Genomic DNA, 26,684 nt, shown 5'->3' with positions numbered 1-26,684 from the left:
TGCTTCTCACTGAACTCAACTCTGACTTTAGATAGAATCTCCTCTCTTTCTTCTTATATTTTTATGTCCATACTTTCTTCTTACTCTTTTTCTTTTTCTGCCCTAGTCCCCTATTTGGGTCACTACTCTATCTTCTGCCATTTCCCCCCTCTTCTCTCCCCTTTTTCCAGCATGTTTACCTTTCCTAAAATCCTTAGCTGGCAGTCTTTTCAGGGCCCTGAGCTCTCAAGGTATGAGAGTGAGTGCTCAGCACTCCCAAGCCTGAGCCAAGCACTTGTTCCCATCTCTTTGAGGGCAGAAATCTAATGGGCTTGCAAGTAACACTTGCAATAAATGGTGCCCCGTGCCAGTTTAGGTCCAGAGATAATCACTCAGTCAGTTAGATTGCTATTCAGATTCGCCATTTTGTGAGAAATAAAAGCCCACACTCTCTGATGAGTATTTCAAGTACGTTCTTCCCAGCAAAGATCTTTTAGAGCAGTGCTTAAGAAATTTTGAGCTTGCATCAGTCACCTGGAGGGCTTGTTAAAACAGATTGCTAAGTGCACCCCCTTCTGCAGTGGAAATTGGACATTTGCAATTCTGACTGACTATGCAGATGCTGCCTGCCCACAGGTCACTGTTGGAGGAGCACTGCTTTGCAGTTCTTTTCATTTTTCTAATCTCTAACTTAAATGATTCTGGCTTCACTCCAAGGTTATATGTATTATATTTACATCAGTGATGTAATTTCACACCAGCCCTATTAAAGATCCTTGTAGGAGGTAGCATCTAAGCCCAAGCACCGTGTCCTGCATGTAGAAGGACCTCATTAGCATATTTTGAGTTATTATCGGTTCATTCAATGAGCATTATTTTTTAGAAGTCTAACTGACCTACCGAGGGTCTTTCAGCACTTATTAATTCACTTATTCCTCCTCACAACCTAATGAGACTGGGCAGGAGGTACAGCACACAGTGAAGAAATAATTTACCCAAGGTCATGGTAGTCCAGCCAGGATTCAGCCAGGCAGTGTAGCTCCCAGATCTGTGCTTTTGATGATGACACTACATTACCTTACCTCTCAGAGCAGTGCCCATTCACAGTCTTCATCTCTGCCGCAAGGTGACACTCTCCCTTGCATTATTTCTTTTGGCAGAGTCAGACATTTTTGCTTCCAAGGTGTAGCAGGATGTGTAGTACATGTGGGTTTGAGGGTTTGCCTTGATCTAGCATTGATATGTTTACAGTGATCCAAATTTTAATACTGTGAATATCATGAGCCTAGTTTGATGCTGGTTTGAACAGGATATTGAAACACTTTTCAAGTCTCCGGTAAAATATTTTTATAGTTTTTAAATATTAAGATTAATATCTTGATTCTTTATTATCTGAAGTCTGGTTATTTTTGTAAATAAATTGTTGATCCTATTCACAGTCTCCCTGTCTTCAACAAGGTATCCCTCTCTTGCATTATTTCTTTTTTCAGAGTTGGACAATATTGCTTCCAAGATATAATGGGATGTGTGGTGCATGTGGGCTTGAGGTTTCACCTTCTTCTAGCTCTAATACGCTTAAAGCGATTGATATTTAAAAACTATGAGTCAATCTTGGCCAACATTTCATCCTTTGAGCTTTTTGAAACAAATGGCCTAGATATGCCAGTAAAATACCCATTTAATTTGCAAAAAAATAATAAGCTACTAAAGGACCTCACATTATTCTCTTGTCACACGTGGCCCTGGATTGTTATAGAAGACCGGTCTACATCCTGTAGGGCAGAAATATCTGTTCAGGAAATCGGGAAATAGATAAAAGAAGTCTGGGGAGAATTCTGTATCCCCTGAAATTCATGAGAGGACTTTTCTTTTTGAATATAATTGCATTAATTATAAAAGTATGATTAATAACAGTTCTTACATAATGTTCAATCTCTTCATTAAGCCCATATCCCACCTGGTTATATGTAGAAGGAAAAAATGGGTCAAATTTATATATGTATATATTTTTTAAAGATTTTATTTATTTATTTGACAGAGAGAGAGAGAGAGAGCACAAGTAGACAGAGTGGCAGGCAGAGGGAGAGGGAGAAGCAGGCTCTCCGATGAGCAGTGAGCCTGATGCGGGGCTCAATCCTAGGACCCTGGGATCGTGACCTGAGCTGAAGGCAGCCGCTTAACCGACTGAGACACCCAGACACCCCAGGTCAAATTTATATTGACTGTCATTAACTTACAAAGGAAATAGTAACCTAGGCAGGTTCTCTTATTTAAAATTAATCGTTGCTTAAAATAACGCATTTAGAAATTGCTCTTAAACATGGATTTTATTCATTTGAGTAATAACAAATGTATTTTTTTTAAAGATTTTATGTATTTGTTTGAGAGAGAGAGTGCACAAGCCTGCAGGAGCAGGGGGGCAGGGGCAGAGGCAGAGGGAGAGGGACAAGCAGACTCCCAGCTGAGTATGGAGCCCTACTTGGCTGGATTCCAGGACCCTGAGAGCATGACCTAAGCTGAAATCAGATACTTAACCGAGAAGCCACCCAGGCACCCCATGAATGTGTTCAGTACTATGTAAAATTGGTAGCTGAAATTGCACAGTGGAAAAACAAAATCAAAGGCTAGTTGTTTCAATTCCTCAAGGTAAAAAGTCTAAGAGGAAATAATAATCCTCCCTGATACCAGTCTGGTGATTAGCATAATATATGCTACAAAATGAACATATGAAGAAAATGAAAAATTGTTTTAAAACATTGACCATCAAGCTATCTTCTGTCAGTCTTAATGCTAGGACAAATATTGAATGTGTAAATTCTTATATCAGTGCCTATATAATCAATCATGATATTTATTCTATATCCTTAATAATTTTATTGCTTTTATACATCCTTGCATAATTGCAATTATATTCATTTTTTCCACATTATTATTCAAGAAATTAACAAAAACAATATTTAAAATATCATAAGGAAAATATTTCGTTACTAGATGACAGTATCTATACCATATCCAAGCTGTTCATCTAACTTTCCCTTTTCATTTAATTTCATTTAATTTCCTCTTTTCTATTACACTCTCATAAACTATCTATTGAGATATTCTGACTTCAGCATATACTTTGTGGTATATGGTTTGGTCCATGCTCAAAGGCTAAAGCTTGAAGGCAAAAAATCTTAGGGGAAAAAAAATAACATCTTGATACCAGCCTCATGATGAACATAATATGTGCTGTGTGTAGACTTCTTGCTTTCTACCACCGATTTTGCACCCTGGCAAACAGTTTTGAATTTTAAGGCTGATAGCAGTCTGCCAGTGCTAGTGCTGATGCTATAGCAAAGAAACTGGAAGGATGTTTCTGTACGTTAAAATGCAAGTTTCACCATGGCGTAAGTCTTCTTCCGCTAATTGTCAATGAAACAGTGGGGAAAATCAACCTAGGACTGGTGGAAGCCCATTGCTGACATCATTACTACTGCTGATACATGGGAGGATAGACCAGTAACTGTCGGATGGTGGCTGGAAGAACCTATGGCTAGACTCTAATCAGAGCTTTAGAAAGAGGGATTGCTAATATATGGCACCGGACACACTTGTCCGTAAGAACCATACTATACCCATTCTGTAAAACGCTCTTCAGCTAAAGCTTCTGTTGCCAAGGACATGCTTTTTACCTTTCATCCATGATGCGTGCGTGTATTTAAAATGCCTTCCAATTCTACAAGGACCCCTATGGGGTTAGATTAGAGGTATCAGGATAAACTCATGGTTTTTAATATGTAAAGACAGACATGGAAATAAATAAAGATTACAATGTATGTGGGCATGTATATACATACATATATGCATACCACAATTTTTTTCTGTCAGCTGAGAGGGCCTAGAAGCAGTAGTAATGAATATACCAAGTATCCAGATTTTTATTTCTAAATATCATTCTACACTAGGAGGAACAAGGGCTGTGTGGATAAATGGTTGATTAAGGATTTGGGTAGAAAAGAAAAAGATAAGCTTGGAACATCTTATGGTAGGAGAAAGTGGAGAAATGCTCAAAGAATGAGAGACAAATCCAAAGAATACACAGGCCAATCTGAAGAAGCTCCCACAAGACAAACTTGTAATAATTTGACCATCAAAATAAATAATATATTAATGGATTATAACCCACTGAATAAAATAAGAATACAATGAGGTATAAAATAATATTAATAAGTAGGGGAGAATGGAAAGGGCTTCCTTATGATAGAAATCTAATTTCTTACTGTAGAAAGGATAATGAAAATAGGAAAATTACCATTTGACAATATATTGGATTCCTAGATCCAATTTCAATGCAGCAAGATCAGAGTACAGTTTTCCCTAAACACCAACAATTGTCTGGACACCAACTCCAAATGGGTGTCCCACAATTCAACTCAATTCCGACACTATCTACCTGGAGATGGCAAACCAGGACACAACAACCTGGAGGTAGATGCAGGTTATGGGCTCAGCTCTACAGGACTCTTCCCCTCCACCCCCAAGTCAGATGCTAGTCTAAAGCCGAGGTCATTACCTGTACTTCTGATTGACTGGCTATAAATCAGAGGTTCCCATAATTCCCTCATTGGGTTTGACTGATTTGCTAGAGCGGCTCACAGAACTCAGGAAACCCATTTATTCACGAGATGACCTACTTACTGTAAAAGGATACAACTCAACAATAGCCAGATGGAAGAGATACATTGAGCAAAGTGTGTGGGAAGACAACCGAGCTTCTGGGCTCCTCCCAGGCATGGCAGTCTCCCTGAATCTCCAGGTGTTCACCAACTTGGAAGCTCTAGGAACCCTTATTCCTTGGAGTTTTTATGGGGGCTTCATTACATAAGCATGGTTGATTAAATCATTGACCATTGGCGACTGATTTAACCTCCAGCCATTCCCTCCTCAGCGGCAGTCAGGGGGATGGGACTGAAACTTCCAACCTTCAAATTACATGGTTTGTTCCTCAGGTGACAGCCCCCATCCTTAGGTGATCTAGGGGCATTGCAAAAGTCACCTCATTAACATAACAAAAGACACCTTTATTGCTCTCATCACTTAAGAAATTCCAAAGGTTTTAGGAGCTTTGTGTCAGAAATGGGAGGAAGACCAAATATATTTCTTATTATAAATCACATTATAGGCAACCATCTTGGTAAGAACTGATTCAGGCAAGAATCAGCAGTGGATGCTAAAACTGTGGTAGAAAGTTAGATACCACCAGGACATAGAAATAGTCTCAACTGAGCAAAGTTAGCATCACTAGCATCAGTGCCTTGCAGGCTGAGACCAACCAGGAGCACGCCTAGAGTTGAACAAGCTGGGATTATGAACGGTGGCAGTAAGGAAGAATGCACCCCCTGGGAAACCATGGGGTGGTTCGGTGAGAGGGTGTTAGGTAACTGGAGGGGGTAGAGAAAGCGGTTCTTGACTGGAAGCTGTCAGGAAGTGTGGGTAATCCTATCGTTGGGTATCTCTGGAAATCTTAGGCAGAAGGAAGGAAGAGTAGGGCTGAAGCAGAGCTGTAATTGACAAAGCAGCCCCAGGGTTACATATTTTAGCCAGGAGAGAGGGAGGAGCCTTGGCCTTTTGTGCAATGATGACAGCGTTCATTGTTTTGTCTGTGTTCAGACATGATAATGGAGGGGTCTTGTCACAAGGTCGCAGAGTGGCCTTGACGAATACTGATGTTCTGTGTAACAGTTTATGTTCAACACAAGAACACCAAGCTCTGGCTGTCAGGGCATCTCCTAGCAATCCCAAGGCCTGGTTGGTGGCATTCTCAGACGCCAGGTGTCAGGGACTGCTTTTCTCTTTCTCGATAGTAACCCCTTAACCAGAATCAACCAGATCAACATCACGGGCCTACTGATATGAAAAGGAAAACAACAGTACTCTTGTGGCATTTCTGCCAAAAATGCATACCCTGAACCTAATCAAGAGGAATATCAAACACAAATTGGTGGATATGCTACAAAAGAGCGGGCCTGCATTCCTCAAAAATGTCCATGTTGTGAAAGAAAGAGGTTGAGGAGTTGTCCTAGACTAAAGGAGATGAGCCAACTATAGCAACTGACTCCAATCAATGAATTGGAATTTTCTTTCGTGATAGCAGACCTTACTAGGATAATTGGCAAATCCTAAATAAATCTGTAGTTTAGATCATTGTAGTGATGTTAATTTTCTGATTTTGATAATGATACTGTGATATTTAAGAGAATGTCTACTTTTAGGAAGGACGTTGAAGAATTTAGGGGTAATGGGGCATCATATCTACAACTTACTCTCAAATAGTTCAGAAAAAAATGCATATATATATATGTATGTGTATATATGTGTGTGTGTGTATACAGAGAGAGAAAGGATAAAGCAAAATTTGGAAAATCTGGGTGAAGAATACATGAGAATTCTTTACATAATTTTTGCAACTATTTGTAATTATATCAAAAGTTAAAAGAAAAAATGCCTTTCTCTTCCCATTTACAAGTGCTTTTCTTTTTTGAGTAAAGGTTATCTTGGGTGAGGTTCAGCCTTGGTGTTTCACTTACTGCAATTTTTGTTTTTAAGAGAGAGAGAGAGAGCATGAGCAGGGAGGGACAGAGAGCATATTAAGCAGGCTCCACGCAGAGCCTGATGCAGAGCTTGATCTCACAACCCTGAGATCATGACCTGAGCCTTAATCAGGAGTCGGCAGCTTCACGGACTGAACCACTGAGGCGTCCCTCACTCAGGGCATTCTTGAGTAAAAGATCTATTTATATGCATATTTACATCTAAATCTCCTTTCTTAATTTTTTTTTTTAAGATTTTATTTATTTATTTGACAGAGAGAGAGAGAGAGAGAGCACAAGCCAGGAGACAGAGGGAGAGGGAAAAGCAGGCTTTCCGATGAGCAGAGAGCCCGAGGCAGGGCTTGATCCCAGCACACTGGTATCATGACCTGAGCCGAAGGCAGCCGCTTAACCGACTGAGCCACTCAGGCGCCCCTCCTTTCTTAATTTTTTATGGCTATAATAAGGCTGGCATGGGGTTTCCTTGGGAGGTAGCCACTTCCTTTAGCAGCACTTATATTTGGTAAAATTTATTATAGTTCATCTTTTCTTAATTGTATAGATACAGATTGCTAGGAACATATGTATTGAACTTTGTTTTGAAAAATTCTCTTGGTGGTAGAAGCACCACCTCACTGAGGAGTGATCCATAAGTGAGCACCTAAACACTGAATGTTTTCCCTTTTGTGTCTTCTCCATGTCTTGTTGACATTAGCTTGTATCGACAACATTCTATAAAATATAACTATGCACTAATACTACAGAATTTTCCCTTCAGAATGAGGAAGAAAATAGGAGGGAAGTCTCTTTGGAGAACTTAGTGCAAAGAGTTATCTTCATTATGAATGTTGCTTTGAAAACTTAGATCTCAAGATTTAAGAAAACAGTTCGTATATGATTTAATCTCGAAGCTAAAGAGTATTTGGTATTCTATAGATTAAGGAAAGCCACTATTTGAGGTAAAGAAAGTTATTTTGTATTATTGTTGTCCAGAACCAGTTGAAGCCACCCATGTACTATGGAACTGGGTTGAAATATGACTGGGTCATCCTGAGAAGGAACTCAAATCAGTAACTAACTCAGTTCAGTGTATCACTTAGTCTTGAAATTTGCTTATTACTTTGAAACATTGCTACATTTAGATCTTCTTAATGATCATTGACAACTAGGGTAGCTATGTAATTTTTAATAAAAGTGTTACAAAATCTTGTGTAGTGGGAGTTTCTCGTAAGTTCTCACATATATATGTATGAGTCGCCTTTCCATGAGGACTCCACTATCAACCTCACCTAGCCCCATTACCTTTTGTCAATGACCGGGGGGTTGGGCAGAATTGCAAAGAAGAACAGCTTCAGTCAAGGTGGTTCTCAAGGTGTGAGGGCCACTTGCCTGAAAATCACCTGGGGTGCTTGTTAGAATGAAGATTCCTGCCTATACCTCAGACCTATTCAGTCAGAGGCTGTTGATGGGAGGCTCCGGGAAGTGATCCTTAGGTATCTTACATGGGAAAAACATTCTCAGTAAAACTTGCCTGAAAGGAAACTTGTAACAGTGAATGTACTTTATACTCTTTTACATCTCTTTCATATTTTTTACCACATCACATATTAATATCTCAAACATGAAAAACCATAGAAATGATTTTATTTGATTTAAATCTTAGGAGGCTAGAAGTACATAAATTATCCTCAATGCAGCTTCTCTGTAGCTCTGCTGTTTTTCAATCCATCGTTGGAATTACTGGAAGCTCATGAAGTCATTCTAAGATCCCGTCATTGGTTAAAGGAACGAGTTGTAAAGTTGCTCAAAACGACACACCTCTTCAGCTGTGCTTCTTGTCTAAGCCCATAACCTACCCGATGATGAAATTCAGATACTTGTCATCGTATGGTAAATCCTTAGCAAAAGGAAAATATAAAAAATTAAACTCATTTTCTCCCTCCCATACACCTGTTTCTGGTCCTCCCTTCCTCCTCCTCTTACTGTTGGTCCAGTTGCTCTAGTAAGGACTTGAGAGTCATGCTGGACCCACCTTATTCCTCTCACCACTCCTGCCACCACCACTACGTCCAGGTTACCAGCCTTGGCAGTTTGTCTCCAGAAGTAGCTTTCATCTTTTTTCCATGCCCCTCCACCTCCTTCCCCCCTCGCCTTATTCTAGCTCTCTTCCCTGGACTACTACGTGTCCGTCCAAGTGGTCTCTGCCTCCAGTTTCTCTCTCTTTGCCCTTCAATCCATTCTCCACCCTGCCCCCAGAGTTATCTTGGAGCAAATCATTCCTCTTCTTGTAAGCCCGCACTGGCTCTCTGCTCCCTACGGAGTAAAGCCTGAATTCCCAGTGCGGCATGGGAGGCCTTCGCCAGCTGGCCACCACAAACTCCCAGTGGGAGCTCTAACCGCTATTCAGAGAAGCACACACCTTATATTCTAGTTGAACTTGCAAAATACACCAAAGGCTTTTTAAAAATCTTGCTTTATTCATGCTGTGCCTTTGCCTGAGCTCTTGGCACCAACCAGGTGCCCCCGTGTACCTGGCAAACTCTGACTCCTTGTGGTACAGCTTAGGTGCTACCCCTTCTCTCCCTTTTCTTGCCCCAAGTAAAAATGGTTGTTCCCTCAGCGGTGTCCCAGGACTGTTAGTGTCTGCTGCTGTTCAGCACATCACACTGAATTATGGAAGCTTTATTTAGGTCTGTCTGCTCCCTGCCGAATGGCTCTGTGTTTCATTAGGAAGGGGACTGAATCTCACTCACTGTTGTACTTCTGGGTGCGCACACAGAACCTGAGACTCACCTGGAGATCAACAATATTTGTTGAAGTGGATTAGAGATTAGAATCCTTCCATCTCCATTTCTAGAATTTCCTACTACCCTACGGATCTTTGCTGCCTCTTACAAATTTCCATGAGCACTATGGGCAATCAGTAGACTGTTAAATGTGTTCCAGAAAGAAAATTATCATTTCTTGAGTTCTTCCTAGGTATATGTTCTCAAAGAACATATACATATTATTTTTTTAATCGTTACAACAACCTTATGAGGTATCCATCATTTTTATTAGCATTCTCATTTGAAAGTGGAGATAACTCAGACCAGAGGAGTTAAACCACTTGCCCAAGGTCACAATGCTATGAAAATAAAAGAGCCAGGATTTGAACCCAGGCAATTTGGCTACAGAGTAGACATGCTTGAACATTGTATCATCCCATTTTCATTCCCATTACATGAGAACTATGGACACTCAATAGATTTGCCTAGCCCTTTCTATTGCCTGACTCTGACCCCTTGGTCTGATCCAGCCTCCCCCTGGGTTCTTAATTATTTGGGAGAAACAAATATAGGCTTCTTCAGAATTAGGCAAATATTATAAGTAGGTATACTTCATCTAATCTATTAGGCTATAAAAACATGGAAACATTTTATTGATATGTACAATTTTTGGATATATAATCTGTAATTTAAAATTAGTTAAATACAACATAAATTATGCTAATATTTTATTATTTTATGACATTTGACAATTTTATAAATTTGACATTTGGCTAATGAGAAAATACTAAAATATATTACTTTCATCTTTCTCAAAAAGGTATGTATGGAATTTCAGAGTCAAAAGGACTTTGCAGTTCACTCAGAAAGATGACTCTAGATCCAAAGTAATACAATCTTAAAAGCAGGAATAATTTTGAAATATTAACCAACAAGATTTAAGGTTCTCAACTAATTCAAATAAGTGTAACTTCATAACCAAAACTGTAAATGTTAGATAAAATTTAAATGGGAGTTCTATTGAATGCCCACCGTGAACTCAGAACACTTAGGAATACTTAGTTTTGATGCATTTCTAGATAATATTGCTAAAATGAGGTTGTTTTAAGTCACATTTTTGGTCAATAATCTTGGAAATAAACTTTTTTTTTTTTTTTACAATATCAATAATTACTCTTTCTTATTTATTCTTCCTGAATTTGGCATTCTGAAAAAAGAACAAAGTGATACCTATTCTACATTGAAAGATTAAATAAGCAGAGAAAAATCTTGAAGATTTCTTCCATTTAATCTATAAAGTAAAATACTGGGCTAAATTATTATTATTATTATTTTTGAAGTAGGCTGCATGCTGAGTGTGGAGCCCAACATGGGGCTTAAACTCACAACCCTGAGATCAAGACCTGAGCTGAGATCAAGAGTCAGAGCCAGGGCGCCTGGGTGGCTCAGTTGGTTAAGCAACTGCCTTTGGCTCAGGTCATGATCCTGGAGTCCCAGGATGGAGTCCCGCATTGGGCTCCCTGCTGAGCAGGGAGTCTGCTTCCCCCTCTGACCCTCCCCCCTCTCATGTGCTCTCTCTCTCTCTCATTCTCTCTCTCAAATAAATAAATAAAATCTTTAAAAAAAAAAAAAAAAGAGTCAGAGCCAACCAGGTGCCCCAAATACTTGATTAAATTATAATTGTCATTTTTTTGAAAGACAAAAACCAGAAAGTGTTATTTGAAAACCAAATGGTACGGCCATAAAAGACATGCAGGAGTCCCCCTTATCTTTGGGAGATAGTTCCAAGTCCCCCAGTGGATGCCTGAAACCACAGATACTACCAAACCCTATATATACTATGTTGTTTTCCTATACATACATACCTATGATAAAGTTTAATTTATACAATTAAGTGCAGTAGTAGATTAACAATAATAACTAATGATAGAACGATTATAACAATAAACTGTAACAAAGGTTATGTGAATGTGGTCTCTCTCAAAATATCTTATTGTGCTGTACTCACCCTTCTTCTTCCTCTTCTTGTGATGAGGTGAGATGATAAAAAGCCTCCATGATGAGATGCAGTGAGGTGGAAGACGTAGGCACTGTGATGTAGTGTTAGGCTACTAATAACCTTCTGAGGATGTCAGAAGGAGGATCATCTGCTTCTAGACTGTGGTTAACTGTGAATAACTGAAACCAAATGAAGCAAAACTCAGATGGGGGGGGGGCACTGTATAAGAAAATCTGGTCCCTCTAATCAAAAGTAAAAACAAGGGCTGGAAGAGCCATCGTTTGAGGAAACAGAGTTGAGATTGTCATCTTATATCTGACTTGGCAGTGAGGCATGGAGAATGACTGTCTCTAGCTATTGCTAGATTGAATTCCAGAAAGTTCAGGAGGTGAAGAGACAATGAGAGTCATCAGCAGGGAGGGTAAATGGATACTGTCACCACTTTTGTACATGAGGTGACAGGACATGAGTTGAACCAATTTACTTAGAATCACAAAGTGAGTTGTGACAATATTTTGGGTGAAATTGGACTGAATGTAGGAAATCTAATGAAGTCAAGGATGTCTAAGTTTGGCTAAACCTTTGGGTCTAGCACCAACATCACCCTATAATGGCTCCCCTATTGGTATGGCCTGCTGACTGTGGCCTGACACCCTGAGGTTCACAGCATGGCTGATTTGGTTATTTACCCTTCTGTGGAGGAAGGTCATCAGTGGAAAAGACAAGTCATCTCACAGGCCACTCTCATGCTGACTGTAAGCCTGCATTCTCAGGTTCCAGAATGCATTTAGGATTCTAATTTTCTGGATGCCATCTGATCCGCAAAGATTAGAGCCAGTGGGGATGGTGCCCTTAAACGATACCATAAAAAAATATCAGAACCCTCCCTTCAAGAGTAGCACCTTCCAGAATTAAATAAGAGAGATAAAAGAATAACAGGAAAAGAGAAAGTGTAATAGATATGTGTTAGAACACGAAATAGATATGACCAAAGGGCAAATATCTTGGTTTATTCTTTTTGAAAGTTAAACTAATTGAACATTAAAATTACAGTGATTTCTGATTTAAACTTCTATTGGATGAAAAGAATTACACAGATTTTAATTCATCTTTAAAGAAAAATTTATTGAATTTATTTTCTGTGTTAATTCTGTGTGATCCAAGTTCGGTTCCACTCATATGCTTTTTTTTTTTTTTTTTAAGTAATCTCTGCACCCAACATGGGGCTTGAACTCACAACCCTGAGATCAAGAGTCTCATGCTCTACTGACAGGGCCAGGCAGGCACCCCCCACGCCTGTGCTTTCCATGTAAAGAATGGTGTAAATAAAATGCAAGTAATCCAACTTAATGGGAAGTCACTGTAGAGGGCAACCAGGAAAAAAATAAGTGAACTTAATTCAAACATGAAGGTTTGTGCCTACAGAGAACACAGGCAGCCTGGTTCTTAAAGAGATATCTATCCACTTGGACGTCTTTCAGTTAAGAAGTTTGCAACAATTTAAAATCAAATCCCCCCCCCTTTTTTTTATAGTTACTTGAGCTATTTAGGTATGAGTCAGCTTTAGCTGAACCACACTGAATTTTGTTTTAGTGTGGGGTGGGTTAAGAGTCAATGTAATTACAAAAATACAAGAATGATATGCTTACTTCCCTTCAAATTCAGTTTAGAAATCAAAGAGATATTATTCTTTTCAAGAACATATCAGTAATATATATTGCTACAAAATATTGATGAAGCAGTGTGTTTATATCATTTAAAGTTTCTGTACGATCAAACACGTAATCAAAGGAGCCACTGATTATCAGCACCAACTGCGACCAAACTTTTGCCCTGTCTCCTGCCCTTCTTATGGAATGACTGCTTCACTGGAGTGTGAGTGATTTCTCTCACTTTTTTTTTTTTTTAATTCAATGAGGCATTGCATTGTTTAAAGCAGTTATTTGTGAATTCTATTTAGATTTTCTAAGTACCAGACAGTGATTTACCTTCTTTTTCTGGTAATTACTTCCTGTGAAAATTCACCAAGAACAATAGTTAAAACTCTCTGAAGGGCCTGACTAATCTGATTTTTATAAGCCCCAGGACCATTCACACTTGGAGGGTTTAGAGAGCATCTCATTCTATTCCAGTTCAGGACACTTTATATTTGAGGCCCTCTAGGCCCCAGGAGCCTCTGAGATCTCACACACCATCAGACAGGAGCATCTAAAGCTAAGGCTGATATTAAGAAAGTTCGGCATTCATATCCTTAGAATGTCTATGCATTTACAAAGGATTTCTGAAATATAATTAATAACATGGCATTTATCACTGTTCCTAGTACTTAGCATTACTGGTGATCGCCAATACTGTCCTGTTTGGGTGATAGCAATCCCTCATTTCTCTGTATATTTTATATATGAATACAGTGGTGGTGTATTTGCCTTTCAAATATGCAGCCAAAGTCTATTGTTAACAAATCTGGGTCACCAAATGTTGATATTTACTATTGCCTCACAATGACAAGTTAAAATTGAAAGGAAGCAAGCAAGAAGTTATGAAGAAGTCCCATGGCTTGCCATTTATCATTTGTATTTTGAAATGAAATGTGCTTTACATGTCGTGGGGCATCTCGAAATTTTTAGTCATTCCTTGGTATTATGTCATTTGATCGTTTCAAACATGGACATTTGGGGGGGTTGTATGTTTTGAGAGGCATCTTCAAACAAAAGACTGGCCTTTGTCTCTGTTTTTATGAATTATAAACGACTTCGTTGGTGGTGAGCAGCTGGAGGAGCCGAGCTCTGTGGAAGATTCCGGAACTCCCCAGTGTGATTCTCCCCAGGCCCACTGTCATACTGACAGTCCCTCTGTGGTTGTGCTCAACGCCAGAGCTCTTATGTGCCTACTTTCTGCTCACACTGTGGCCCTGGGTTGAGTCATCAGGAGGGCCTCTGAGTGGAAGCATATTCTTTGTCTGCACTGCATTCTTGGATAACTGTGCTGTCAAAGCAGAAAGGAAAAGCACCCCTGCCTTACTCTGTTTTTCTGAAGAATAATACAAATGATATGCTAGATGATGCATTATGTTATGGATCTTCATATATTGATACAGTATATTTGATAGTGTTTAATCCTCCAAGCATCCCTTTGAAATATGATTCCCATTTTAGAAAATGACATTGAGGCTCAGAGGTGACAAGTGACTTGTCTGAGTTCATTTAGCTGTAAATGGCACGATAAGGCCTTCAACTTGGGATTTTTGCCTTCTTCCTCTATGTCACAGCTGCCTCAACCTGTTATTCATTTATATGAAGCTGTATTTACTTTGGTCATGATTCTTGCTAGTAAATGTACATTCTTCGTTTTTTGCTCAATGTTCTTATTTTATGGTTAGCAAAACAAACAAACAAAAAACCCCTAAATCCTGTCTGGCTGGAACTGCAGCCTTTAATCTTTCTAAAGACAATAGGCAGGACTGAGGCCCTCATAATAAGGTGCTAGCCAACCAGGAAGGAAGCTGGGGAGGGAAGTCCTCCTCCCAGGAGGTAATTGATTCCTAACACTCTAGGTAGCACTGAGTCTGGAGGCTCCATGAAAAGGTGTCTGCTCTTTCCCCCTGTTTCCAGAGGGAAGTGCACAAAGCCTTTATTCTCCCCACTCCCTTAGAATTAGCCAGTCAGGGCCTATGTGTCCATGGGGCCAGACCTGAGCATTTTGTAAATGAACTGAAGGCAGAAGGATAGCTCTGAAGAAAAACAAATGGTAAGATTATTGTTATTTATGTGCCCCTAAATTTAATAATCTTAAAAATCTAAGAACAACACAAAATAATCCTAAAGGAGGGCAATAATTTTGAAACATGAAGTTTAGAAAACCGCATTTATCAGTCCTAGGGGCCAGGGGAAAGAAGGTGTAAGAACTAAGAAGTCTGGGATAACCGAGGTGCTGCTTCTGAGCTCATGCCCTTGGGCAAGACCTGAACACCTAGGTCTAGCGAGGGTGTGGAACTACATGGCCACTCAAGTGCTGGGGTCTTATTGGCGAGAGAAGGCTATTAACCAGAATCTTCATCAGACCTTCCTCACCATTGCAGTAAAATAACTGACGCTAAAAATTAGACCCCCACTAGAGAAGCAGGGAAATGAAGTCCAAATTAAAAAGAAAAGGCGTGGGATCTAAGTTTAGGGTTAGGTATTTCATTGAACTTCCAAGGCAAGCACAGCACCTGACATACAGAAGGTATTGAATAAATGAATGGATGACAGGTGGATGGACCGATGGAAGGTCAGTCCTTCCCCAGTGGTGATGGACCTGGGGGCAAAGAAGCATGTGGTTGAGTCCTGATCCACACCAACACAGTGATGGAGGCAAAATTATAAGCATCAATTTCTTCCTGTGTAAAATGGAGATGATACTTCACAGGGTAATGATGAAGTGAGAAAATGCTTTCAGGGCCCAGCACAGAAGAAGCACAGAATTTTGTGATCATATCCTCTACTCTAAAGACTCCTCTGAGGAACAAGGAGTCTCCAGAGGCAAGAAGTGTGCAGGTAGGAAATCCGTTAGCCTTCCAGATTTCTGCTGGACTCTGCACTTTGTCTCTGAGAGTGGGACCTCTTTCTCCTGGGATCCGTGATGAGATCAAGGGCTCCCAGATGAAGCCCAGAAGTCAGATGGGCTCTACGAGCCCAATTTCAGCCTCCTTTGCACAGAAACCCAGCAGAGTCTTGGCCTGTACAGCTGGGAGAAATGGACCCAGGCTTGAGAACTGCAGGTGGGGATGCTATCACTGTCTAGTGGGAGGATAGGGAAGCGGTGGCTGAGGTGAGAGTCGGTGGACCTTTCAGTGAAGTCCGTGTGTTGACCTGGAAAGCCTCAGCTCTTTTAGAATCCCCGGGCCAGACCTGGCGACCCATTTGCGCGCATTTAAGGCATTTGAACATGGAGACTTGTTGAATGTAGCTGACTTTCATACAGTCTGGAAAACAAGAGGTCTTTCTAGCAACCCATGGGGATGCTCCTTCTTCTAAAGGAACAGTTTCTGGTTTAGGAAGGAGAAGTTTCTTTTTTCTTTTCTTTTCTTTTTTTAGATTTATTTATTTATTTTAGAGAGACAGAGTTTAGAAAGTGAGGGGGGAGGGGCAGAGAGGGAGCCTTGAGCAGACCCCACACCGGGCGACGAGCCCCACGCCGGGCTGCATCTCAGGACCATGAGATTCCAACCCCAGCAGAAACCAGGAGTCCCACGCTTAAACCGATTGCTCCACCCAGGCACCCCCAAGGAGAAATTTCTAATGTTAGATTTTTCTTGGGCCTTTCCTTCTAACAGCATCGTCCCTTCCCAGTTTAGGTAAAACTGATGCAGACTATTAGTGGGAGTGTGACTATTAGCATATAAGCATATTTATGAAGTGTACCTCTAGGGAGCAATCAAAAACGGACCGCTCAGCCACAAAAATATATACAGGTCTGAGAACGTCGAGAGTTGCCTTTTGTAAGGTAGGGTTACCATGGGGAGGGCAAATCAGTTGAGCCTACAAGAGCTCATCCGAGGACGCTGCATTTTTTCAGTTGAGAAGCAGCCTAATCTTCCCTAATTACTCCCCGCTTAAGAGGTCTCAGACGACTTCAAAAACACGACAAACGGAAATGTTCTACAGCCTCCTTTGGGTTATCCAAGGCCGAGTTTCCTCAGGCGGGGCATGGGAAATGCAAATCAGCTTGGCACTGCCTATCTTTCACAAAACCCTGTGTGGGGATGAGGCTATTGAAGGTCTAGAGGTGATTTCTTACTTAATATTTTTTGCTCTGAAAGAGTTCTCTTTTGGAGCCGGAAGGCAGTCCTCCATACTTTTGTCTCCGCAAATTCCCCAGGTGGAGACAGTCGTAGGCGTTAATAAGCCGCATTAGTGACCACCAGAGACGGAAATCACTAATTACTAAGTCTCCTTTGATCTCCCCCCAGCCGTTTGGCTCCTGACACTGGAGGTTCCGGCATCTATGCTTTCTTAGAACTGTACCAGCCTGGTGTGTCCAGAGCCTTAGAGTCAGACGTGGGATCTGCAGTTTAACGTGTGCGCGGAGATCTGGATCAGATTTTTAAAAATTTCCACAGACTCCCCAGATTTTAAATCCAGCGGCTGAGCTGGTGTGTGGCTGGAAGCTAACAGACGCCCACGTGCGGAGGTGTTTGATTAATTTCAGCAACTCCGTAGCTCTGCGCTTTAAATTTTGGGGGCAGACTGGGCAAATAACGATTTAAAATTTCCAGTGCACTGCCTCTCTCCCCTTCGCCATCGTCCTCTTTCGATTCGGTTGTGGGAAATGGAGTTTACTTCTCTTTGCTGGGACTCTGATGTGATTCGGGATCATTTGTGAGATGAACAAAAGTCACGGGCAAACGGGACGACTGGGGCAGAACGCTGATGGCAGACTCGGGGTAGGAGCAAAGGCCGGGCCTCCGAGGATAATTGGGAGCCAGCCTCCTCCCCGCCTGGTCTCCATGGTCCCCTTCTTCTTCCAGGTAAGATGAATGGCCCTTCATTCATCATCCACAGGCAGCCTCTTCCCCCAGGCGAGCGGAGAATCTGCTTCCCGAAGGAACCTATTAGCCCCGAATTGGGCAGCTTTGTGGAGCCAACCGAGGCTCTCTATTGTGGCCTTTGTCTGCGGAATTTAAGCATTTACATAATGCATTAGCATCGAACTCCGCGCAGGGTCGGGACACCGCGTGCCGAGCCTGGCGCGGACCGCGCGTCTGCAGCTCCCTCACCCGGCTGCTCCCGGGGACCACCCTCGCCGTTGCGCCTGGGTCACGCTGCGGGCGCTCTGCTCTGGCAAGGAACGCAGTGCCACATCCGTTCTTGGCCAAGCCCGGGCGGCTGCGCTTTGAAAGCGGCAACGTTTTGGGGGGTGAACCGCGCAGGGTCCATCTGACCCTGAAGCCTAAGGAATAAACTTGACATTAATCTGGCTTTCCAGGCGGTCGTTGGGGGCTTCGCGGTTTTTCAGCTGACCGTTGAGAGCCGCGCGCTCAACGGTCACTGGTACGTCCGAGCGCAGAGGCGCCTTGGGTTCCAATCGCCAGAGCGCGGGACCTGGACGCGCGGGTCTCTAGCCGACCCGCGCGCCAGCTGACAGCAAAGAGGATTCGGGGCATGTAAAAGGGAGGACGATCCGCGGCGCGTGGGACTACGTCTCTAGGGAATTTAGGAAGGAATCCGCAGGCTTTGGAGGTGCGCACGCTTCGCGGAGTAAATGCAAACACTTTAGTAAGCCGAGGTCTCTGGGTATCCAACCCTTTAGAGGGAGGGGGTTTGGCTCAGAAATCTCGCCGGAGGGGACTTTTCCACTGAAAACTTTGTCCAGAATGCGCCCCAGTCCAGACAGGTGCAGGAACTTTTTGCGCGGCCGCGCCTCGGCCACTGCTCTAAACGGCCGCTTAGAGGCCGCAAGAGCTTAGGTCGCGAGTGCCAAGGGGAACCTGCATCTGGAAGCGGGTCTCGAGGAAGAACACCGTACCCGGGGGACCCGTCAGCCCCCTTCCAAAGAACCCGCGGACCCGCGCGCCCCTCGCGGCGAGCGGCGCTGGTAACCGGCGCCCAATCAGCGCTCTCGCCGGGTCTGTGACGGCGTTCGGCCCCGCCCCCTTGACTGGGCTAAAAGGCGTCCGAGAAGACTTCAGCCCCGAGCTCCGCGCGCGGCCCTGCGCCCCGACACGGACCCCAGGTGGGTTTCGTAGCTTGTTGCTCTCAGCGCCGGTGCCACTGTCCCCGCGGTCTGCCTCGGTCAGGTCCTTATTCTCCTCAGTCCCCAGGGCGGGGCGGCCAAGCTAATATCCAGGCTTCTCTCCTTTCCGGGGCCACCGGCCTGCAGGTGAGGAGCAGCGCAGCGCCCCAGTCCGGCGACCTCACCTAGCCCAGCCAGTGCCCGAGCAGCGGCGGTCCCCCCAACGCTCCCTTTCCCCTGCAGGATGAAGAACCCTATGCTGGAGGCGCTGTCCCAATTGCTGGAGAAGCTGCTCCTCATCTCCAACTTCAAGCTCTTCAGTTCGGGCACCCCGGGCGAAGACAAGGCGAGGAATAGTTATAATGAGATCAGCTCCTTCCTTCGCGGCGACGTGCTGGAAGTGCCCCGGACCCACCTGACCCACTACGGCATCTACCTGGGCGACAACCGTGTCGCCCACATGATGCCCGACATCCTGTTGGCCCTGACCAAAGACAAGGGGCGCACGCAGAAGGTGGTCTCCAATAAGCGTCTCATCCTGGGCGTCATTGGCAGGGTAGCCAGCATCCGTGTGGACACGGTGGAGGACTTCGCCTACGGAGCCGACATCCTGGTCAATCACCTGGACAAGTCCCTCAAGAAGAAGGCGCTGCTCAACGAAGAGGTGGCGCAGAGGGCGGAGAAGCTGCTGGGCATAACTCCCTACAGCCTACTGTGGAACAACTGTGAGCACTTTGTGACCTACTGCAGATTCGGCACCTCGATCAGCCCCCAGGCCGACAAGGTACACGTGTGACTCGCCGGTGGGTTCGGTGGGGACGCCCTTTCCCATCCCTAACCTTTTTCTATACTCTGGGATCAGGGATTGAGTTCTAGAATGAGTAACGATCTCTCTGGTGTTCCTAAAGGAGGCCAAGTAAATAAATAGCGTTGTCCCTTGCAAGGTAACCTCAAAATGCGGGATTAAAGAGTATGACAATGCAGTACCGCTGTCAGCGATTCCAAATCTACCCAGTTATTGCTGCCGAGGTCGTCAGGGTGTCCACCCAGCGTCATCGAAATGACAAAAGGACAGGTGGGGGTTGCGGGGGTCAAGAGAAAATCTGTCGCTGTGTGCTTGCAAATTTTCCCAAGAATTGCAATTGGAAGAAAGGCGTTCAGAGTTTGTATTTTATCTATAACCCTGTGTACAAATTGTTGTGCCTTTAAAATTAAGGAAGCCTGCAGGTTTCTCCGTCCCTAAGCTGCAGAGTAAATTGCCTTTGCTTAATATAAACTATCAAAATTCCCAGTAGGAAGACCTCCCTGGTAGATCCCTTACTCCGGTGTCTGGCTTCAGAGAAGTCATTTCCTTGGTATTCTGAATTCTTTCTTTGAAGGCTTTAATCCCCATCTAGACTTCCTCATTGTTAGGCATCTTTTAACCCTTAGCTCCAAAGGTGGGATTGTTTATGGGTCCCTCAGAGATAAAAACAATTGGTTTTCAAGAAGGTCCGTTCAATGTTGTAATTTTTATGAGCACTTAAAAACAAACAAACAAACAGTATTAGCATTGAAGATGATTAAATTAGCCACAAATCCAAAGGGGTGGGGGGGGGAGGGTGGATTTTTTATTTCCTTTTGAAACCTCTTAGCTTAAAGATAATTAACTTTTTAAGCCTGCAACTGCATTTGCAATTAGTAGCTTTCTCAGGCTTCACTGTAGTTGTTAAAGAGGTTATTGTTAATGTTCACTCTTAACTGAAACCTGGGCCATCACCTAATGAGCTTCACATTTTAGGCTTCATGTTTAGGTACTTTTTGGACCAAAAGAATGAGTCCATGCAACCGATTTTGTATGGCTCCACATCTTGATTAATTTTTTGACCCATATGGGAAAATCTTTTTCTCCTCTGTGGCAGAACATACAAGTACTATGCTTTTTATACATCAGTATATGAAACTTCTTATAGATTATTTATAGAGCCACAACAGACTCAATCTAGTAAAATAAAACTATAGTTTGAGCAGTGTGCAATGATTTAAGAATCACAGCCCCAGTCCAGGCCTGATTAGAAATGAACTTCACTACATTTACAAACACTGGCTCCAAAAGTGTACAAAAGGAAGCAGGTCAGATTTACTTAGGAACCAAGCAAATTATTTCTCTAAGGAAAAACTGTACTTCTATCCAGTAATTAGCAGTTACCCTTTCATGGAACACATATAGCACTGTATTCTGTACTTTGACCAAAAACAAACAAACAAACAAAAAAACACATCACAAGTGCTTTTTTTGAGGTAGTAAAATATTTAATCTGCATAAATAACTAGCTGGAGTAGTTTTTCATCTTTGGAAACTTTGTAAGGTTTTACAGAAGTAGAGAAATGTTTTAATTGCTGTTGCCGCATAGCACCTCTTGTGAAACTGAGTTTTTGTCTTCACTTTGAATGGTGTAACAAACAATTTGGCCAGAGTAGATTTCCCGGGGAAAAAAAAAAAATCCCCATCCCCAAATTTCCAATTCTAAGAACTGTTTTTTTGACCATGCCTTGAGAGAAGTAGGTCATTAATACTGAAGGAGGACTGATTTCTACTTTTCAGAGATGTAAGGAATTACTTGATTCAGGGTCCGATTGTTGAGTTCTCCATCTATGTATACTATTGTAAGCCTAACACTGAGAGTTGCAAGTTGTCTCTTACTTAAATTTAAATTTAAGTTTATAAACACTTTGAAAAGCACTTTCCCTCATGGAAGCACAGCAACTAATTTGAAAATAAATTGGAAGAAAACATTTTGCTTTTTTGTGATGTGAAGCTCTTTTTAACAAGTTTAGAAATCTTAAAATTAAGGGAGTTTTATATTACTATTAACAATTTCAGAGTTCTGTAACCTATAAAGCCCTTAATTACTCTTATTATGCCTTATGCTTTTTCAACTCTTTTTTTTTAATGTTGCTGGTACTGATTTTATTGCCAAAAAATGAATGCAAATACCCCTTTTAATTTCTGGGGTTTCCGTACTCAAAAAGTGCCCCAGCAGGCTACCTTCTAGCAATGCAGGACATTCCCTCCCGTTGAGCACCACTAGAGATGCCTCCTTGGGCTAATGGCCAAGTGAACAAGAACAGGACATTAGAAATAAGATGCTCCTTGAGAAAATCTGCTTTTGGGGAAAGGAGTCCACCATGCTTCTCCATTTTCCTTAATTAACAATTATTGGGAAAAAGACAAAAAGAGCGTAACTGTACGAAGACAGCTTACTCATTTACCTAAACGCATATCTTCCCATTATTTGCCAAGCACCTTTTCTCATTGTCCTGAAAACTTCATTTAGTTTGATCTTCACCACTTTAAGATTGTGTATTTGGGACTCAATGTTTTCGTTTCGCAGAAAGAGACAAATCATCTGTTTGACATGTAAGAAAACAACATCTGGATAACTAACAGGAACAGGAATTTGTCTAGAAATTGTATAAAAGTATGGATAGAGACAACCTTACAGTCAAGATAGTGCATTAAAATATATTGGGCTTGTATACTCTGCCCATTAAGAATTTAGAAACCTAGCTGTCCAGGACCGTATAGGCCACTGTAGGAGACCCTCAAAGCATATACAATGTCATGTCTAGAAAAGGAGCTTAAAACTAGTATGAGTAGCACAAGTCACATACAAAAATAGAGCAGTTCATTGCTAAATTTTGCCCAGACAGTGATGAGGTAGAGCTAATTGTCAACAGATGTAGCAGTAATAATAATCATTGTAATGCCTTACATTTATGCAGCATGTGGAAGAATACTTTTGCATTAAAGATCTCACTTGATCCTCACAACAACCTTCTTATTCCCATGGAAGAGAAGAGGGTAGTCTGGACAAGTTAAATGATTTACATGAGATTTACTGGAGCTAAGAAGAGGTGAGCCAGGACTCAAATATAAGCCATCACTTCTGAGTAAATTTGGTTTTTAAAGAAGAACAATTTCACATATTAGAAGAATGCCTTCCTCAGGAGTAGGGATCATATTTAATTTACCTTTATCTCCAGCAGCCAATTTTATGTCACATAATTGACTGAATTTAATTTACTCAGAGAATGGGATATGACCAAAAAATGAGACTTTCTATGCCTTTAGATTTTGAGACCTATGAGGACAGTTTTCATTGGTATCATCAAATTTTCAAATGACGAGTTGTAGGAACTGAATTCACCAATAATAATAGGCTAAATTTTATCACTCAAGATTAGAGATTCCTTTGCTTATGAAATTGTAGAATATGTTATTGTTATTGACAGGCAGTTTAAAGTTTTAACCTTTAATCCTGAATAACTTTTATGTGGTTACATTCTCTGTAGTTTTCTATAAAAAGTCTGTATTTACAAAGGCAGCTGCCTTTGTGAACCTAGTTGCCTGAAGCATCATTTCAGTTACTATGGGATGTGGAATCAAGAAACTGAACTATTCATACCTTAAATTCTTTCTGAAGTCATAAGAGAAATTCTGGTTTTTCTGTTAGACAGAAAATAGGTGAGAAAATTATGCTTTACTATTTGGTACATGTGATTCTTCTTAGGTTCAGCCCCCTTTTCTAATATTCTTAAATTTTATTTTCCAGTTCTGTGAGAATGTGAAGATAATTATTCGTGATCAGAGAAGTGTTCTCGCTTCAGCGGTCTTGGGATTGGCATCTATAGTCTGTCTGGGCTTGGCATCCTATACTACCCTTCCTGCAATTTTTATCCCATTCTTCTTATGGATGGCTGGCTAACTTCATATCCCCATGTCAGTGTTGTATTTTGTGTATAAATATGTTTATATTTATAGAGCACAAGTCAGTATAAGCATCGTCGAGAAAAATGTGACCGGTAACACTGTGTTCTGGATAAAAATGTGACTAAGAATCACGCAAAGTGCTTACTGTGTAAGCCCAAGAACAAAGGCTTTCTGAATCTTCTCAGGCAGTTCCATTTTAAAGCCCTGTGCAGATCTTGGAAACGTGACAACTTGTGATAGAATTCATCATTACAAGAGAACCGACCCCTAAGATGATGGCCACAGGAGAGTATTTATTTATTTTTTTTTCTCCTGTAATCATTGTTCTTCTCTCTTAGGCCTGAATTTGAAGATTAGAAGACCTATTGAATGAGACCACTAACTTCGTTGTAAATTTATTGTTTCATTGAAAAACTTATATTAAACTAAGAGAATTTCCCTCGTTCAGATGAGAACATGTTTGATGATTGGCAAAAAAAATTCATGATCTGTTTTTTTTCCCCATGTATTACGTATAATTCCCAATAAGTCAAAAATACTTTCATTACTTGAAACCATGTTGGCGAAGTTAGAGTTTAATGATAAAGTAACTGACCAGAACTATAGAAATCTGTGTTTTCCTGCAGAAATAAGCTACTATAGCATCAGTTGAACAATCTGATTTGGCTTTACTTACTCGGAAGCCTGGCATTCATTTTTTCTTTTTTTCCTTTTATGTGTCACTGTGGTGACATTAAACCACTCTGAGAGGTAAATGGATATAGGATTGAAGTAATTTGTATACTTGGAGTGTGTATGTGCCAATTAAATATGCAAATGTCTGCATATACACAGACTGATGAGAGACAAACGTTGTTCTTGATTGCTTTATAATACCAGTGTGGTTACTAGAGAGCATTTGTAGAAGTGAATGTAAAAACAAGTTTAATCTGTTTTCTTATGACCTTGCATCCATGGTATAACTTTCATATATGTCATTGGACGGTTTACTTTTTAAAGCACTTACTAATGTACTGTATAATTTTTAGAAGTCCTCAGATTTGTCTTCTAACAGATTTCTTCATTTCATTGCAAAGTATAGTTTCCATCCTTAAAAGAAGGATGCCACAAGGAAATAACTGTCTGAAGTAGTTCCTGAGTGTCTTAGTGCCACCAGGCATGTAAATTGATTACACTGAGGCTGTTTTAATATCAAGGTTGAGATGTAGCACTGTTAAAGCAAGCTTCAAATACTTTTGTAGACTTACCAAATTATAAAAACTAGGCCATAAGCTAGACTTGCATTTCAAGTACTAAAATTGCTTTATAAACTATCAGGAATCACAAGATAATGAGTCACATAATGAGTGATATGGGGAGGGTAGAGTCGGTTACTCAGTGATCTAACCAGAACAAATATAAGAGCAGATTTTAGTGTAGCTGATGTTTTACTGCCACTAATTTACAACAAATTCAGTTGGAGTTTAATAATAACTGAATTTTGTGTTTAGTCATTTAAAATGTTTTTAAATAGTCAAAACACAAAATGGCAACACCACAGAATAAGGGTTCTCTGGGCCTATTCCAACCACTTAAAATTATCTTAAGTATGTATACATGAAAACAATTCTATTGTATTAGTGGTTTTTTACTTACTGTGTATTACCTTTGTAGCACCTGTTTAAATAAATCGATTTTTTTAAACATATGGTGTCCTCCTAAATAAATACTTTTTTTGCAGACTTGAGTATTTCAGGTAGCAAAAACCACTGCCTGATGTTAAATCTGTGTTCACAATAATAATCCCTTACTAAATGCTAAGGGAAGTATTAAGGTTAGAATTAACATAATTAGTCTTACTTCATATCCTTAAAGTAAGATCCAATTCCTCATTCATTTGGGTGTTCATTATATGCCAGGCACTGACCTGTTGTAATTTCATGGTCTAGAATTAATATTATTATTTTTAAACTACCTATATTAGAGTGTATACAGTGCTACAGGAATACAGAGGAAGAAGCAATTAAATCTTCCCGAAGGTCAGAGAAATCTGAAGTAGGCAATCTGGCATTAGGTTGAGAAGTAGTAGGAGGTGATTTCATCACACCGATGTTCTACTATTTACAGGAAGAGGAAACTGGAAGGAAGGTTTTATTTATCCAATATTCCACAACACTAGGATTTGTTGAACTTAGGACAAAGGAAAGTTTTGTTTTGTTGTGCCCAGTTTGATTAGTTGCTTAACAAGGTAGAAGAAGCACAGATCCCTGATTGTGGTTGTGGAAGAAACTGAGCCATTCCTGTGTCTCTGATGAATGCCTCTGGGCTTCATTAGTTAAGATTCATCCTTAGGATTCTGCACGTTCCTTACAGTTCCAAATTTCCCTTCTAACTTGTGAAATGATTACTGTCTAAGGCAGCTTTTTGTTGCTTCTTTTGTTGTCATATGTAGATGAAGGCCAAAGAACTAGCTGGGGCTGAGATGAAATAATGTGTCAAGTACGATGCAGGCAATAGGAATGAAAAGAAGAAGGAGACATGGACCTCACAGTTTAAGGCCACACTGATGTAGAGGCATTAAGACCATGCAACAGAGCTGGTGTAAAGCACAGAAGATGACCTGGTTAGTTTTAACCGATAAGGCCAAAATTATAGCGACTGCGTACTGAGACTTGGAAACCTGGGATGTTTTCCAGGGGTACAGATTTTGAGTAGGACGTTCTACACATTGGGAACAGTATGAGCGAATGCAGGAAAACTACCCACACCATGCCTAGCACACAAGTGGGAGGCACTCGACTGTTCGATGACTGAAGCATGGAACTGCATGGGGCATTCAGGCAGAGGCAAGTGGTTCAGAGGCTAGAGTGGAGCAAGGTTGTTAAGGAGAGGTTGGAAAAAGAGAAAATGATCAGGTGGGT

At 41.3% G+C, this 26,684-nt stretch overlaps 1 protein-coding gene across 3 annotated transcripts in view; it reads left to right on the top strand.

Moving 5' to 3' along the window:
* The window catches only part of LRAT (lecithin retinol acyltransferase), a 49,141-nt gene extending 23,462 nt beyond the window's left edge, over positions 1 to 25,679 (top strand). The window contains exons 1-3 of one of the 3 annotated variants that reach the window (XM_021698816.1): positions 13,143 to 13,193; positions 19,275 to 19,815; positions 23,627 to 25,679. In XM_021698816.1, coding sequence (XP_021554491.1) covers positions 19,276 to 19,815; positions 23,627 to 23,779 — 693 coding nt within the window. In that variant the 5' untranslated portion in view covers positions 13,143 to 13,193; position 19,275 and the 3' untranslated portion in view covers positions 23,780 to 25,679. Of the gene's footprint in view, positions 1 to 13,142; positions 13,194 to 18,883; positions 19,032 to 19,274; positions 19,816 to 23,626 lie in introns of those variants that run through there. The other 2 variants (XM_021698815.1, XM_021698817.1) reach the window with 2 other exon arrangements.
* The last annotated feature ends 1,005 nt before the right edge of the window (positions 25,680 to 26,684 follow it).

The sequence above is a fragment of the Neomonachus schauinslandi genome, chromosome 2 (assembly GCF_002201575.2).
Source record: "Neomonachus schauinslandi chromosome 2, ASM220157v2, whole genome shotgun sequence".
In the NCBI taxonomy this organism is placed as follows: domain Eukaryota; kingdom Metazoa; phylum Chordata; class Mammalia; order Carnivora; family Phocidae; genus Neomonachus; species Neomonachus schauinslandi.
Note: the sequence above shows the minus strand (reverse complement) of the source record. Positions and strands in the feature narration are given on the sequence as shown.